Source organism: Thyridium curvatum (genome assembly GCF_004353045.1).
Source record: "Thyridium curvatum strain D216 chromosome Unknown NODE_1_length_1224711_cov_81.814160, whole genome shotgun sequence".
NCBI classification, from domain to species: domain Eukaryota; kingdom Fungi; phylum Ascomycota; class Sordariomycetes; order Thyridiales; family Thyridiaceae; genus Thyridium; species Thyridium curvatum.
This window is the reverse complement of record NW_022156756.1, coordinates 1,064,537-1,079,029: the sequence shown is the minus strand read 5'-3', so window position 1 is coordinate 1,079,029 and position 14,493 is coordinate 1,064,537. Positions and strand designations below refer to the sequence as shown.

Genomic DNA, 14,493 nt, shown 5'->3' with positions numbered 1-14,493 from the left:
GACCTTTCACACCTCAAGCACCTGCGTGCGCATGCAAAAAGAGTGGTGATTACTGATGCATGGCCATCTGCAAGTGGTGAAGAAGGGATGGATTCCCAACTGTGCCACCACCCAAGGCCTGCCAGCACGACATGCTACTTACCTACCTGGGTACGTACTTGCAGGTAGACGAAGGGAAAACGGTGAGGTAGGGTCCCGCTCAGAGAGATCAACTGCTTGCACTTGTACCACTGTTCACCCAATCAGTGGCTCCAATGAGCCAGTCTAGCGCCAATCGGGTACCTGTTTAGCGTGTTGGCTCTGCTAATTTTGCATGGCGCGCTCGCTGTGTTGGGGAATCGGCCCATTCATTTCAAGGATTTTAGGCGTTTTGGTGCTGTGAACGCCCCCTACAGGCCAGAACGTCAGTGCATTTTAGGTGCGTCGTACGTACATGGATGCATTCTTAAAAAAGCGGGGACGCCGGATTCTTGCTGGGATTCTTGCTGGGACATTGGCGTGTACCGCGAGTAGGTACCTCGACATGGGTGAGAGCTGGGCGGCGTGCCTTGGCCATCTTTCGAACTTTTTTTTTTAATTAGCTGTACCACCGATTTTGATTCTTCCTGATCGATCACAGACCTTGCTCCAAGGCATCGCTCGACTGAACCCCGTCAATTCCTCCCGAGCCTTGCTTTTCTTTGTCCAGTCTCCAGTGCAGCATTCAACTGCCTGAGTGTGCAGGTCGATTCGCTCCTTTCCTCCCTCCATCGTGCCGCCCACAAAGAAACACCGCCCCCTTATCAGGCCCGGTCTAAAATCGGCACCTCCTTTCGAGACCCCGCCAATTCTTGTTTCTCTTTGCGATTGTCCACGCGCCTCAACGCTCGCTCGACGCCGTTTGCAAAGCGATACACGCCGCCTTTGTGCAATCGACATTGTACGACACGAGCGCACCGGAGACTGCTCTTGCTTGATAGTGGTAAGCATACTTATATCCTCACCGGTGCTGCCTGCTCCATGTCGTACCGAGGCAGAGCCTGTCTTGCGTCCTGAGGATGGCCCCCCTTTCCGGTCACGTTCCAGCATGTCATACCCGGCTGCAAGGCGTCAGGTCAGATTCGTTCTGCCTACGCCGGCAGCCATGTCAAATCCATGTAGCTCACGCTTGTTATATGACAGTTGCAATCCGATCACCCCAGACACAAGCCGCCAATGCATCTGTGAACGACCGAACCGAGACCGTTTCCCTTCCGCCGAACTCGCCATGAATGCCTCGTCGCTCATTCCCTCCCGATTTCGGGGAGAGCAGCCTGCCTCCCAGGCTGCTGCTCCGTCTTGGCTCAACACCAAGATCACGCCCTTCTTGCAATCCCTCTCGAGTCTCTCGTCCTCGCACCCGATTCAGACCGTGGTCATTGTCGCCCTGCTGGCAAGCTCCACCTACATTGGCCTCCTCGAAGAGTCCCTCTTTGATGTCTCGCGCAGCGTGCGCAAGGCCGACTGGGGCTCTCTGACCGAGGGCAGCCGAAGCCTGCGAGCTGGCCCCGATACCGCCTGGAAGTGGCAGACCCAGGAATCCGATGCGTCTGTGTCTTCTGCTGTTGACCACCTCGCCCTCCTGACTCTCATCTTCCCCGACTCCCTGTCCAACGACGCTCCCAAGACGGCTCCTCTCCTCCAGACCGTTCCTATCCCCGAAAACCTCTCCGTTACGCCGCTGCCGTCGACATCGAACAGCCTGACGTCGTACTCGCAGGACAGCGCCCTGGCCTTCTCCGTCCCCTACGACCAGGCCCCCGAGTTCCTTGCCACCGCGCAAGAGATCCCGAACGATATTCCTGGCCAGGAGACCATTGAGACTGCCAATGGCAAGGAGAAGAAGATGTGGATCATGAAGGCCGCTCGCGTGCAGACCAGGAGCAGTCTTGCCAGATGGATTCACAACGCCTGGATTGAGTTCATTGATCTGCTCAAGAATGCCGAGACCCTCGATATCATCATCATGGTCCTGGGATACCTCTCCATGCACCTGACCTTCGTTTCTCTCTTCCTCTCGATGCGCCGCATGGGCTCCAACTTCTGGCTCGCCGCCAGCGTGCTGTTCTCCTCCGTCTTCGCCTTCCTGTTTGGCCTCATTGTCACCACCAAGTTGGGAGTCCCTATCAGCGTCGTTCTGCTATCCGAGGGACTGCCTTTCCTGGTTGTCACCATTGGTTTCGAAAAGAACATCGTCCTTACCAGAGCTGTGCTCTCGCACGCCTTGGAGCACAGGCGCTCTCAAGAGAGCACCGCCGAGAAGGACGCGGTCAACAACTCGGGCATCATCCACTACGCTATTCAGATGGCCATCAAGGAGAAGGGCTACGAAATCCTCAAGGACTACGCCATCGAGATTACTCTTCTGATCGCTGGTGCTGCCTCTGGCGTGCAGGGAGGCCTGCAGCAATTCTGCTTCCTCGCCGCCTGGATTCTGGTCTTTGACTGCATTCTTCTCTTCTCGTTCTACGCTGCTATCCTGTGCATCAAGCTTGAGATCAATCGCATCAAGCGCCACGTTGAGATGCGCCGCGCTCTGGAGGATGACGGCGTCAGCCGCCGCGTTGCCGAGAACGTTGCCAGGAGCAACGATTGGTCTCAGGAGGATGGCAAGGGTGGCCAGTCCATCTTTGGTCGCCGAGTCAAGAGCACCAGCGTTCCCAAGTTCAAGGTTCTCATGGTCTCCGGCTTTCTTCTTGTCAACGTCTTGAACCTTTGCACGATTCCTTTCCGCTCCGACTCCTTCGCGTCCATCTCGTCCTGGGCTGGTGGACTCGGTGGTGTTGTGACTTCGCCTCCTGTTGATCCCTTCAAGGTCGGCGCCAATGGACTTGATGCTCTCCTCGCGTCTGCCAAGGCGCAGAATCAGGAGACCGTCGTCACGGTGCTCACCCCGATCAAGTACGAACTGGAGTTCCCCTCTATTCACTACGCTCTTCCTCCGGCAAAGACGACATCCGAGACAGGCGACGATTTGGCCAACCTCGGTATGGGTGGCCGCATGGTTGGTGGTATACTGAAGAGCCTGGAGGACCCTGTCTTGTCGAAATGGATCGTCGTTGCTCTCGCTCTCAGTGTAGCTTTGAACGGGTACCTGTTCAACGCAGCGCGCTGGGGCATCAAGGACCCCAGCAGCCCACAGCACCCGATCGATCCCCAGGCTCTTGAGGAGGCGCAAAGGTTCAACGACACCGAGTCGGCCACGCTACCCCTCGGCGAGTACATGAGGCGGTCTCAATCAAGGGTGCAGCTCACCCCGGCCTCGACAGATGACGAGAATGACCTTTTGGCTATGCGAAACAGGGAAGAGCTGAACTCGCCTCAAATTTCCCATACCCAAGCCGAGATCGACCAACTTCTCGAGGAGAAGCGTGTCCACGAACTTACTGACGAGGAGGTCGTCGCCCTCTCACTCGACGGCAAGGTTCCCAGTTATGCGCTGGAGAAGTCACTGAAGTTCGATTTCACTCGGGCTGTCAAGCTCCGCCGTTCGATCATTGCGCGAACTAAGGCTACCACGGAATTGACTGGTCTGTTGGATCGGTCCAAGCTCCCCTACGAGAACTACAACTGGGCTCAGGTCTTTGGTGCGTGCTGCGAGAATGTCATTGGCTACATGCCTCTGCCTGTCGGCGTCGCCGGCCCTCTGGTCATTGATGGCCAGAGCTATTTCATCCCTATGGCCACCACGGAGGGTGTGCTCGTCGCCAGCGCGAGCCGTGGCTGCAAGGCCATCAACTATGGTGGCGGTGCTGTGACTGTCCTGACGGCGGACGGTATGACGCGCGGACCCTGCCTGAGCTTCGAGACCTTGGAGAGGGCTGGCGCCGCCAAATTGTGGGTGGATTCGGATGTTGGCCAGGCCACGCTGAAGAAGGCCTTCAACTCGACGAGTAGGTACGCTCGTCTGCAGACGACAAAGACCGCCCTCGCAGGCACCAACCTGTTCATTCGGTTTAAGACGACAACTGGCGATGCCATGGGCATGAACATGATTTCCAAGGGTGTAGAGCATGCCCTGAGCGTCATGATGAACGAGGCCGGTTTCTCCGACATGGATATCATCTCTTTGAGTGGCAACTACTGCACGGACAAGAAGGCTGCTGCCATCAACTGGATTGACGGTAGAGGAAAGAGCGTCGTCGCCGAAGCCATCATCCCTGGCGATGTTGTGAAGAGCGTCTTGAAGAGTGATGTTGATTCCTTGGTCGAGCTGAATATCAGCAAGAACCTCGTGGGTTCTGCTATGGCCGGCTCTATTGGCGGTTTCAATGCTCACGCCGCCAACCTGGTCGCTGCCATCTTCCTTGCGACGGGTCAGGATCCGGCTCAGGTTGTGGAGAGTGCCAACTGCATCACGATCATGAAGAAGTGAGTTCGACCACATGGGCACCTACCACAGCACAGTTGCTAACATCGTTTCTAGTCTCCGTGGCTCTCTGCAAATCTCCGTGTCCATGCCGTCGATCGAGGTCGGTACCCTCGGTGGTGGTACTATTCTCGAACCTCAGGGAGCCATGCTCGACATGCTCGGCGTCCGCGGCTCGCACCCGACCAACGCCGGAGACAACTCTCGGCGCCTGGCCCGCATTGTCGCAGCTACTGTGCTTGCTGGCGAGCTGTCGCTGTGCTCTGCGCTCGCTGCCGGCCATCTCGTCAAGGCTCACATGGCTCACAACCGCTCTCAGCCTCCCACGCGGTCCAGCACCCCCGCTCCCAGCGGTGCCATGACCCCCGTCGGGCTGGCCATGACCAGCGCGGTGGAGAAGGCCGCCAGGTCGCCTGACCCGCTCAGCGCTGCGGCCATCGAGCGGGCCAAGAGATGAGGCATGTTGGGGCTTGTGACTGCGCTCCTGCGGCTACGTAACCTGCTGCCCATAATATTTCTTTTCCTTGTCTCTCCACAACTAATCTTGATAACGGAGTTTAATATACATGGAGCGTTCACCTTTCCCAAAGAGATGTGAATAACAAATTATAGAAAGAAACCCACCCACGGTCGTTAGATTAAGGCTGGATAGATGGGAATAGCTCACTGCCCAGCTGATGAAGCGGAGGAAAACAAACAAAATGATAGAGAGGTGCTACTGCGATCCGCGACTGCCGTCACGACGTACGTTTACTCGTTGGCGATAGGTACACAAACATCTCCAGGCAGAACCTTTGTCATACGTTGAGAGGTTTCTGCACAACCAATACATAGTTTAATTCTGTAACAAACCCCCGAAGTGTTACGAGCTTGTGAAAATTTGTTCCATCAGAATGTCAAACCTGTTCCCGAATCGGATGGGATGTCCCGTAAGCTCAAAACTGCTCGGCCAGATATCCCGTCGCAGACTTCGCAGAGGGCAGAGGGAGCGTATCGAGCACCGCGGCCTCCCCCGTCAGCGTAAAGGTCATCTCGGCCTGCGTGGGCTCGTCCAGCAGCATCGTGTACTCGCCGGGGAACAGCACCAGGCTCCCCTTCTCGTCCGTCCTCGCCAGCGCGCCGAGGCTCATCGACAGCTTGCCCGTGGCCGTGTCGCCGGGCTTGACGCCCCGCAGCCGGGTGTAGGCCACGAGCGTCTTGCGCGGGTACGGCTCGGGCCCGTACTCGCCCTTGACGAAGCCCAGCGCCACAAAGTCCGAGGTGGCGCCGGCGGCGGTGGCGGTGGCGTTCTTCTCGCCGCCCGCGCCGTTGTTCTTGACGGCGATCTCGACGTCCGGGAAGGGGCACAGGTCCTTGTGCGCCGCCTCCTTGCAGCCGGGGCCGCCGACGAGGTCCGCGATGGCAAAGGTCTTGGACGCGACGGCCGAGGGGCTGGCGAAGGTGGCGTTGAAGGTCGTGTAGTGCAGGCCGAAGCCGAAGGGCAGGACGGCGTCGGGGTACCACCGGTACGTCCGGCCGGGGTTGTCCTTGCCGGGCCGCAGGGCCATGTCGGTCATGGGCACGGCGTCGACGTACGACGCCGGGTACACAGTGACGGGGAGGCGCCCCGCCGGCGCGTGCGCACCCGTGACGGCCCGCATGACGGCCCGCCCGCCGTCCTGGCCCGGGTAGCCGGCCCACAGGAGGGCGCTGACGTTGGCGTTGGCCAGCAGGGGGGTGTCGTCGACCTGGTCGCCCATCTGCAGGACGGCGAGGGGCTTGCCGAGCCGCGCCAGGGCGGACACGAGGTCGAGCTGCGCCTGCGGCCAGGCGATGGCCTCGCGGTCGCGCTCCTCGCCCTCGACGGAGCCGTCGATGCCGCCAAAGTACAGCACGGCGTCGGCGTCGCGCGCCGCGGCGAGGGCCGCCGCGGTCCAGGTGTCGGGCACGCCGGGCGCGGGGGCGATGGGCCCCGCGGCGTAGGACACGGACAGGTTGAGCTCCCGGGCCGCGGCGAGGGGTGTGGTCATGAAGGGCGCGACGCCGCTGTAGCCGCCGAGCATGGAGCGCCCCGTGCCGCCGGCCCAGTGGCCGATCAGGGCGAGCTTCTGGCTCTTGCCGCCAGCGGCCAGGGGCAGCGCGCCGCCGCCGACGTTCTTCTTGAGGACGAGGGCGTCGGCGGCGGACCGCAGGGCCAGGGCGTGGGCCTCGGCGGTGTTGACGTCGGACCAGCCCAGGGCGTGGTAGGCCGACGAGGGCGGGTCGAAGTAGCCCGCGCGCGCGAGCCCCTCGTACAGGCGCCCCAGGGCCGTGTCGATGGCGGCCTCGGTCAGCAGCCCTTGCTCGTGGGCGGCGACGATGTCGGCCGCCGAGGCGCTGCCCTGGCAGATGGTGTCTGTGCCGGCGTCGATGGCCTGCGCGACGGCCTCGGCGGCGCTCTTGGCGTACTTGTGGTCTGTGTAGATCTCTGGTTGTTTTTTGGTTTATTGTCAGTATTTTGTACCTGCCTTATGTATTTCAAGTTGCCAGAGATGATAAACAGGGTGTATTTGGCAGGTCAAGCGCAGCTTACTCTGGACGGCATCGCAGTCGCTCGTGATGTACTGCCCCTCGCCCTCCCACCCCCAGTGCTTCTTGAGGATGTCGGTGATGAGGTAATTGCTGGCGCAGGCGGGCGTGCCGTTGACCGAGTTGTACGAGCACATGAAGGAGCCGACCTTGCTGTCGCGAGCGCACTGTTGGAAGGGCGGCAGGTAGTACTCCGCCAGGTCCTGGGGGCTTATGATGGCGTCAAAGCCGTACCGCGTGACTCCGTGCCAGCGCTCGAGGTCGTAGGCCGCGTAGTGCTTGCACGTGGCGATGATCTTGCGTGTCTTGGGGTCGTCGCCCTCGAGACCGCGGAGGAGGGCCTTGGTGTAGTGCTTCACGCGGAGGGGGTCCTCGCCGGGGGTCTAGTCAGAGGTCATGTGAATAACTGTCCCATCCATGCTGTTTGGAGTTGAGTGAAGCGGCGATATGAATTCGTTGCTTACCTCCATGCCACGGCCCCATCGCGGGTCCTTGAACGGGTTGATGTTGGGCGTCCAATAGTCCAGGCCGGCTCGACCGCTGTTGGCAAATGCTCTGCCCTCGGTGCCGATGACAGTAGCGATCTTTTCGACCAGGTCGTCGTCGAAGGCGGCGGCGAGCGTGATTGGAATGGCAAAGGACGTGGCGGACGAGAAGTTGCCTTCTTTGGCGAACTGCAGACTCGGGGAGCCGGCTACGCCGTGAAGGGCTTCATTCCACCAGCCATATGGAGGGAGGCCGATCCGCGGCGCACCCTTTGCCTGGCTATTGTATCCATGTCAGTCACTAGCATCATTCGACTCGAGATCATGTGGGAAAGTTAAGTACTTAAGTAGGTTGCCCAACTTCTCGGTGATGTTCATAGCCTTGACCAGAGCAGCAGCACGGTCTGCCGGCGCTGCCTTCTGGTCGCAGACGAGATTCGTCGAGAGGGGCCCATCGACGCAGTTGGGATACTGCATGGAGCCCTTAACAAGAGGGAAGCTCGCGGCTAGAGCCCAAGCGAGCCATTGCTGAGAGGACTTCATCGTGAACGAAAGTCAATTGCTTCTCGCTGTGACACAATCGCAGCTCACAGTTGTGCGGGCTCTGGTGATGAGACAGCATCGTCTGTGCCCGTCGCGGCCGTCGCACCCGTCGGTATTCATATATGATGACATCCTGCCTACATTGAGGGGTTGAAGAGGGGGCGCATTGGCACTCTACGGGAACAACCTGATTAAATTGCCGGCGGTTCAACTTGCTGCAGGTACGGCGCCTGGGTGATCTTCCATCTCCCGGCGGGGATGGATGCGCCTGGGTGACATTCTCCCCCTCTGTGCCGGCACCTCTGGATGCATGTCTCTATGCGTGCCAATCAGGTAGGTAGAATTTTACCCAGTATCTTTTGCCCTTTCAAGATGGAATATATTCGTCCGTGGACAATAATTTTCCCACGTGTCGCTTCTGGTAAAATACATCGCAGCAGGAGCAACGTAGTTGCTTTCATGACAAAAGCCTCTTACTTAGACTATTGTGACGTCCTCAGAGAGTTGAGTACTGCTGGACCAGTTAGGCTACACTAGAGGGACTGCCTATGATGGTATCCCCCTTGCTCCAGTAGTCCTGGTCGCCTTGCCGTGAGATCTTGGAACGCTCCTTGGACGACTGTCACCTTATTTGCTTCTCGTCTGACAGAAGGCAGGTTTGAGTCGGTCAAGCCGTATAAACGCCTCGCTTCACATGCTGCTCGCAGGGCTACCGCTCCCGGAGACTGGACTCGATATCCACCGAATTGCTTCCCGAATGATAACCCCGAGCGGCATCGGTCACATCCCAAGATCGGGGAAGCCAATGGTTTGCAAGAGCATCTTAACGTTGAATCTCAAACTTGATGACATGATGAGAAAGCTAGACCAAGTTCCAGAGCTCCAGCGGACCCCCAACGCTGTCATCATCCATCGTCAAATTTGACCACTTCCCGCCGAGGCCACAAGCGCCGAGAAAGACGTGCTTGCCTTCAACGCTAGGTCGCAGCATCGCCGCTCCAGGCATGCTTTTCACAATGCAGACGACGTCGCCTGACTGCAAGCTTGCGTCTACGCGCAAGCTCACTGCGGGAGTAGCATCGTCTAGCATAACGAGGTCCTGACGACTCAGAATTCCACTACAGAGAGCCAGATTGAAATTGAACAGGTGCTGCGTGAATGGCGACTCGTCGGCTACTAGCGGTCTCTCGTTTTGAAGGAGGTACCAGTAGAATTCACTGAGGTTTTTCTGCCGGTCATCATCCTCGCTCCATTGAGAGTCTAAGCAGACGGGCATCAAGTCCTCCCTCACGAATTTCTCCGGTGAGATCCCCCATCGATTGACAGCATCCGCGATAAAAGTGCTATGAAAAGATCTGACGGCATTCCGGACGCTTTCGGGGCTCTCCGGAGAGCAATCCTGCTTGTGGGCGATCAACTCGACGTTGCCAACTCTTTTCCCTTCGACGCGCAGGACCTTGCTGTCTTGGGAGATGGAGATGACGTTGGAAGTACTCCCTTGGACGCGCACTGCGTTGAGCAAGAATCGCAAATCTGGAACCCAGCTAGGGACTCCATCCAACTGATGCCGTTCTGTCGCAAGCAGTGAGAGACTGCCTGTGTGAGCGAAACAGAGCTTCGCATAGTTATGAAAGACATCGGCGTAGCGCTGGCTGTAATCCGGCTTCAGGTCATCCGGCAGTGCAAAGCCATTCAGGAGACCGAGCCGAGCATAGACGAGATCCACTGGCAAGCTGCTCTTGTAGCTGAAAGTGTTGCCGATCAGACGCTGCAGATTCCTTGCGAATGTCGCGAGATCCCGAGGCGGCTCTTGTTTCTGGTAGTCGACAATGGCCAACGGGAGCTTATAGGTCCTCTGAAGCGAGGCAAAAACCTCGCTGTGATCGGTGAGCCTCGCAGAGGATTCCCACGCCCTGATGAAGTGTGAGAGGACAACGGCCGGCACCCAGTGCGCACCAGCCATCATTACAAGGCGGTTGTCCGCGAGAATGGCCTCCTGAATAATCCAGGCCCGCTCAAACCAGGGCCTCTGGAACAGGCGCCAGAGAATCAGAGTGAGCAAGCCGGCTGCGTCGTCGGGGCTGGATGTATTCGGGATCTGCTCGGCCATCTTCTTGAACATGTCGCGGCGGCAGAGAGGCGATTCGTCGGTGTCGGAAATGAGGGTTGCCCAGGAGATGTTCCGTTGTCGCAGCATCTTGTTAAAGAGCTTGGCCATCTCGAAGAGCAGATCCAACTTTGGATCTTCGTATTTGTCGTTTTCCCCCAGCCACCCGATGACCTCTTCGGCTGCAGAATAGATATCTCGCATCCTCGGAATCGCCTGTGACTTCTCGGCATTGTCGTTCTGGTTGATGCAGATGGCATCAACCCACATCAAAACTGCCTCCCCTTGCTCTTTTGGCTGCCTGGCCATTAGCTGCTGCAGGTGGCGCAGACAGGCGTGCAAGTTTGTGGTGATGTCGAACGCTTCGCCGTTAATATAGATGGTTATGACCTTGTTGGGGTCGCCCCACACGTAAGATAAAGCCGTGAAGCGAGGCTTGGTTCCGAGAGAGGCGTGTTCAAGGCTGCAATGCAGTGCCTGGTGTACTTCGCCGGGCTGGATTTTGACGAGTCTTATCTCATCGTTGCGCAGCGGCTTGTACGCAAGCTTGGAGTTAGATCCCATGGTTATAAACGACAAATGGGATTTGAATATTCCTTTTGGAGTTGATGGACTATAGGTGGAAACATTTTAGGATGAGTCGCTGACGTCGCCGGCCATCGGAATCTCTTGACGATAATTATCACGTGAAGGGTTGAAACTGCAACAAACCCCAAGGTACCTAGGTACCTATCTACCTTGCTTTACCTACATCCTTTATCCGCCTTATATACAGGAGACTCACACACCAGTGTGCCGGTTCAGATGCCTTGAAGATTGAAAGTTATATAGATCACTGCAACAGGCGAAAATATTAGTTTTTGTCTACATCTTGAGTCGCCATGTGTTCTGTATTAATGTTACGTTGTGAGGCAAATCTGTTAGTTACTTAGGAACAGAAAGTAGGTGGCGAGGCAATACACCAGTTTCCTGAAACTGGGTCCAAGGAAGGCATCCTCGCAACTCTATCGTGTCCTCGCTATCTCTTCAGCTCAGTGTAGGAGCATTACGCAGCCATAATAAGATCAGTTGTATTAGAACTAATGACTTGATCCCATAACCCTCAACTTCTAGTAACAGCCCATATTCACCAGCGAGCCCGCTCCCTTTCTTGGTGGAACAGCAACTCTAGCCAGGTAATTCAAACAGGGCTCGGTAACTGCGCCACGGAACACACCGCAAGCACAGACAACTGTGCGCAAGCACGTCTGCTAGTTGGGTTAAAGTAGTAAAGCGGCGGTGGCACGGCGATCCACAAACGCCCGGGGAATTCTCAAAATGATTGTTTTCGTCATTTACATTTGGGCTTGATATTGGACCTCAAAGATACCAGCTAATTCTGCCCCTTTCTCGCGAGGTCCCTTCCCATACATGAAAACGCTTGTTCATAGCCAAACGTCTGGGCGGACCACTCCTCGATCCGTTCTCTGCACCGAACTGTCTGGCAGCACACGCTCTGTAGCTTTTTGGGTGCCGCACTCTGCTTCTCAATACCACACACACTCTACCAGGCGTTCTCAATGGACGCACCGGCGTCAATCCGGGGTGTTATCGTCCCGACTGTATGTTTCGAGTGGAATCTTGGAGCTCGCATCGTCACTCTTGGTCTGCGTCAATCGCATTGTTCCTGCTTCCTCGAGGGCATATTCGAGGGGAACCTTCGAGGCGCACATCGTCAATCTTTGCCCGGCGTCAATCACCACAGTCTCAACACGGGCGTGGGCGTCAATGGGAGCTACCATTGTCCTGGCTGTATCTTGGAAAGCCCCTGTCGAGCTATCATGGTCAATCTTTATTCCTGCCCTCTTTGAGGGGGCATCTTCTCGCCATCACCCACGCAATCATACATCCCATCCGCTGCGTCAATCGCTTCGCGGCAAAACCATCAGCTTGCCCGCACAACACCATCTTGGGCGCGCGCAGGCGGCTAGCCGTCCGTCGTTTTCAAGCCCGGCCGTCAATCGGCGATGGCGTCCATCGAAACTTGGAATGTCGCTCGTCAATCGAGTGCACATGTTGCAAGCATTATGAGTCACTAACTGCAACGGTTTTTTCCTCACCGTTTCGTGCGCAACGGAACGGAGAAGTGGGAGCATAGTGCGTAGGGACACTGGAGAAACATTGGCAACACCTTCAGTTGTTGCTGTGCTCGGCTGAATTACAAAGAGTGTGAGCGTGAGTTGCAGAGAAGAGTTGCTCTTATCAACATCTCGGGGGCTGTTCTTGGAGGGTCAGTGGGCTGACATTAATAGTACTGCCTTTGCGGGCTCTCTGGTCTGATCTCTCTTGCGGATCTATGCACGGGACCTATTTTCAGCTATCGAACTCGGGACCCGAATATTCACTGCTCTGTGCAGTCCACACACTCTCTTGGACGGTGGCGATAAGGTAGGTGCACGTTCCGGAGACTAGCATACACACTAACCCCCTGACTAGACAACTGCTATCTCTTAGTGTTGTCTCTTCCAGTTAGTGTGCCCTGAATACGAGGCTTTCAGCTGATCGGGACGAGATCCCCGTGAGGAAGATCGGGACCAGTTGCTGCTGCTAGTGTTGACAAGTACTTATCTACAGCTCCCATGACGGCAAAGGCGCTCGCGGCCGCGATGACGGGCAGTCCAAGCCAGAAGAATGGATGGCAGCAGCCAAGCACCGCTCGATGGATTCATGGGGAACAGCCGTCTTTTCCTGAATCCCATGCTTCAATCAAACTGCCCCCGCACCGAACAAGGACCAAACTCCCCGAAGAGGCACTGTCCGCGATACGAGAGGAGCCAGGGTCCGCGCGCGCAGACTTTTTCGCGGGCCCCACGTCGCATCGTCACGACGTCAATGTGGGATTCAGCATGGGAATACGCACCGATCAGGAAGGAAACCATATGATATGACTATGGGGACGCCCCGCTTCGGGGGTTTCCAGTCGGTGGAGCGTGATCTCAGTATTTTAGACACGCACGCTGCCATTTTTGTTGTTGCCGGCTCCTGTCTCAGTTCCTGGACCTTGCATCCTTCAAGTCTGCCAAGCCTTTTTGTCTTCTTGTTGTCCGTCGAAGATGCTGTCCAAGGTGCTCCTCTCGCTCGTCCCCGTCGCCTCGGCCGCGGCCACGCTCCAGCAGCGCGCCGACGGCGGCTGCGCCGACGTGCACATCTTCCTGAGCCGCGGTAACAACGAGCCGTACCCGGGCCGGCAGGGCAAGCTCGTCGAGGCCATCTGCGCGCGGCTGACGCAGAGCTGCGACTACGAGAACTTCGAGTTCGACAACGCCCTCTCGGTCGAGTACTGCAGCGCCGTGACGGCCGGCGTCGCCGCCGGCAAGGCCCAGCTCACCGCGTACGCCGAGCGCTGCCCCAACTCGAAGCTCGTCGTCAGCGGCTACTCGCAGGGCGCGTCGGTGGTCGGCGACCTCATGGCCGGCGGCGGCGGCGTCTTCTTCCACGACTGCGTGCAGCCGAACAGCGCTCCGCTGGACCGGAATTCTAGCCCGGGCAAGAACAGTGAGTTTTTTGTGTAGTTCCTTTTTCCTTGGGGGTCGAATGCCGTTTGGCGAGAACTTTGTGTGTTTTGGCTGACCGATCTGCCCATCATCTAGTCGCTGCCGCTCTGGTCTTCGGCGACACGAGGCACACGGCCGACCAGTCGTACAACGTCCTCTCGGGCGCCGGCGACAACGGCATCTTCCCCCGCCCGCCGGAGCAGCTGGCCGCCATGAACCAGTACGCCAGCGTCCTCCACAGCTACTGCGTCTCGACGGACCCCATCTGCGCCAAGGGCGACGTAGTCGAGACACATCTCAACTACTTTGACGTCTACTCGGACATGGCCGCCGACTGGGTCAAGAGCATGGTCGAGAAGACGCCGTCTAGCAGCAGCAGCTCTTCGATCCAGTCGTCGACCACCAGCACGTCTTCGTCCTCTTCGAGCAGCGCAGTGTCATCTACGACGAGCACCAGCTCGAGCTCGGCTTCGTCTTCCACCCTGTCTAGCTCTGCCAGCAGCTGGAACTCGACGACTTCCTCCGAGTCGACCTCTGCCCCCGCGACCAAGAGTGCGTCTTCTTCGGCCTCGACCGGCGGCAGCTCTGCTGGCGCGACTGCATCAATCCCTGCTGCAGGGAAGACCACCACCGGCTCTGCTACCACCCCGACCAACACAACTGTCACCAACGCCGCTGGCTCCCTGGCGCTGCAGTCCAGCTTCCTTGGACTGGCCGCCGCTGCCGTCATGTATTCGCTCTTGTAAGAGATTGTAGCATATGGGGTAACGAAACCACTTACGAAAGGGGAAGAGGAATGCATTGTATCATTGAATGATGGCGCAGGATTGTTGAAACTCGCCTTGCATACACAAATTTTCGATGTACAAATACACCACGTCTATGACTATA

The 14,493-nt window shown here is 57.5% G+C and overlaps 4 protein-coding genes across 4 annotated transcripts; 2 read left to right on the top strand and 2 right to left on the bottom strand.

The window, feature by feature from the left end:
* Positions 1 to 1,246: 1,246 nt before the first annotated feature.
* E0L32_000346 (uncharacterized protein) lies at positions 1,247 to 4,844 on the top strand (the record flags this gene model as incomplete). Its single annotated transcript, XM_031137762.1, has 2 exons — positions 1,247 to 4,389; positions 4,445 to 4,844. 2 exons carry the CDS (start codon positions 1,247 to 1,249, stop codon positions 4,842 to 4,844), a joined length of 3,543 nt encoding a protein of 1,180 aa, XP_030997723.1.
* Positions 4,845 to 5,322: 478 nt separating this feature from the next.
* E0L32_000345 (uncharacterized protein) lies at positions 5,323 to 7,962 on the bottom strand (the record flags this gene model as incomplete). The annotated part of the gene is made up of 4 exons (XM_031137751.1): positions 5,323 to 6,833; positions 6,939 to 7,317; positions 7,399 to 7,699; positions 7,763 to 7,962. 4 exons carry the CDS (start codon positions 7,960 to 7,962, stop codon positions 5,323 to 5,325), a joined length of 2,391 nt encoding a protein of 796 aa, XP_030997722.1.
* Positions 7,963 to 8,824: 862 nt separating this feature from the next.
* Positions 8,825 to 10,633, bottom strand: E0L32_000344 (uncharacterized protein; the record flags this gene model as incomplete). The annotated part of the gene is made up of 1 exon (XM_031137740.1): positions 8,825 to 10,633. The coding sequence occupies one exon, from the start codon at positions 10,631 to 10,633 to the stop codon at positions 8,825 to 8,827; it is 1,809 nt and encodes a 602-aa protein (XP_030997721.1).
* A 2,528-nt stretch (positions 10,634 to 13,161) lies between these two features.
* E0L32_000343 (uncharacterized protein) lies at positions 13,162 to 14,348 on the top strand (the record flags this gene model as incomplete). Its single annotated transcript, XM_031137729.1, has 2 exons — positions 13,162 to 13,603; positions 13,699 to 14,348. The coding sequence occupies 2 exons, from the start codon at positions 13,162 to 13,164 to the stop codon at positions 14,346 to 14,348; spliced, it is 1,092 nt and encodes a 363-aa protein (XP_030997720.1).
* Between the last annotated feature and the right edge of the window lie 145 nt (positions 14,349 to 14,493).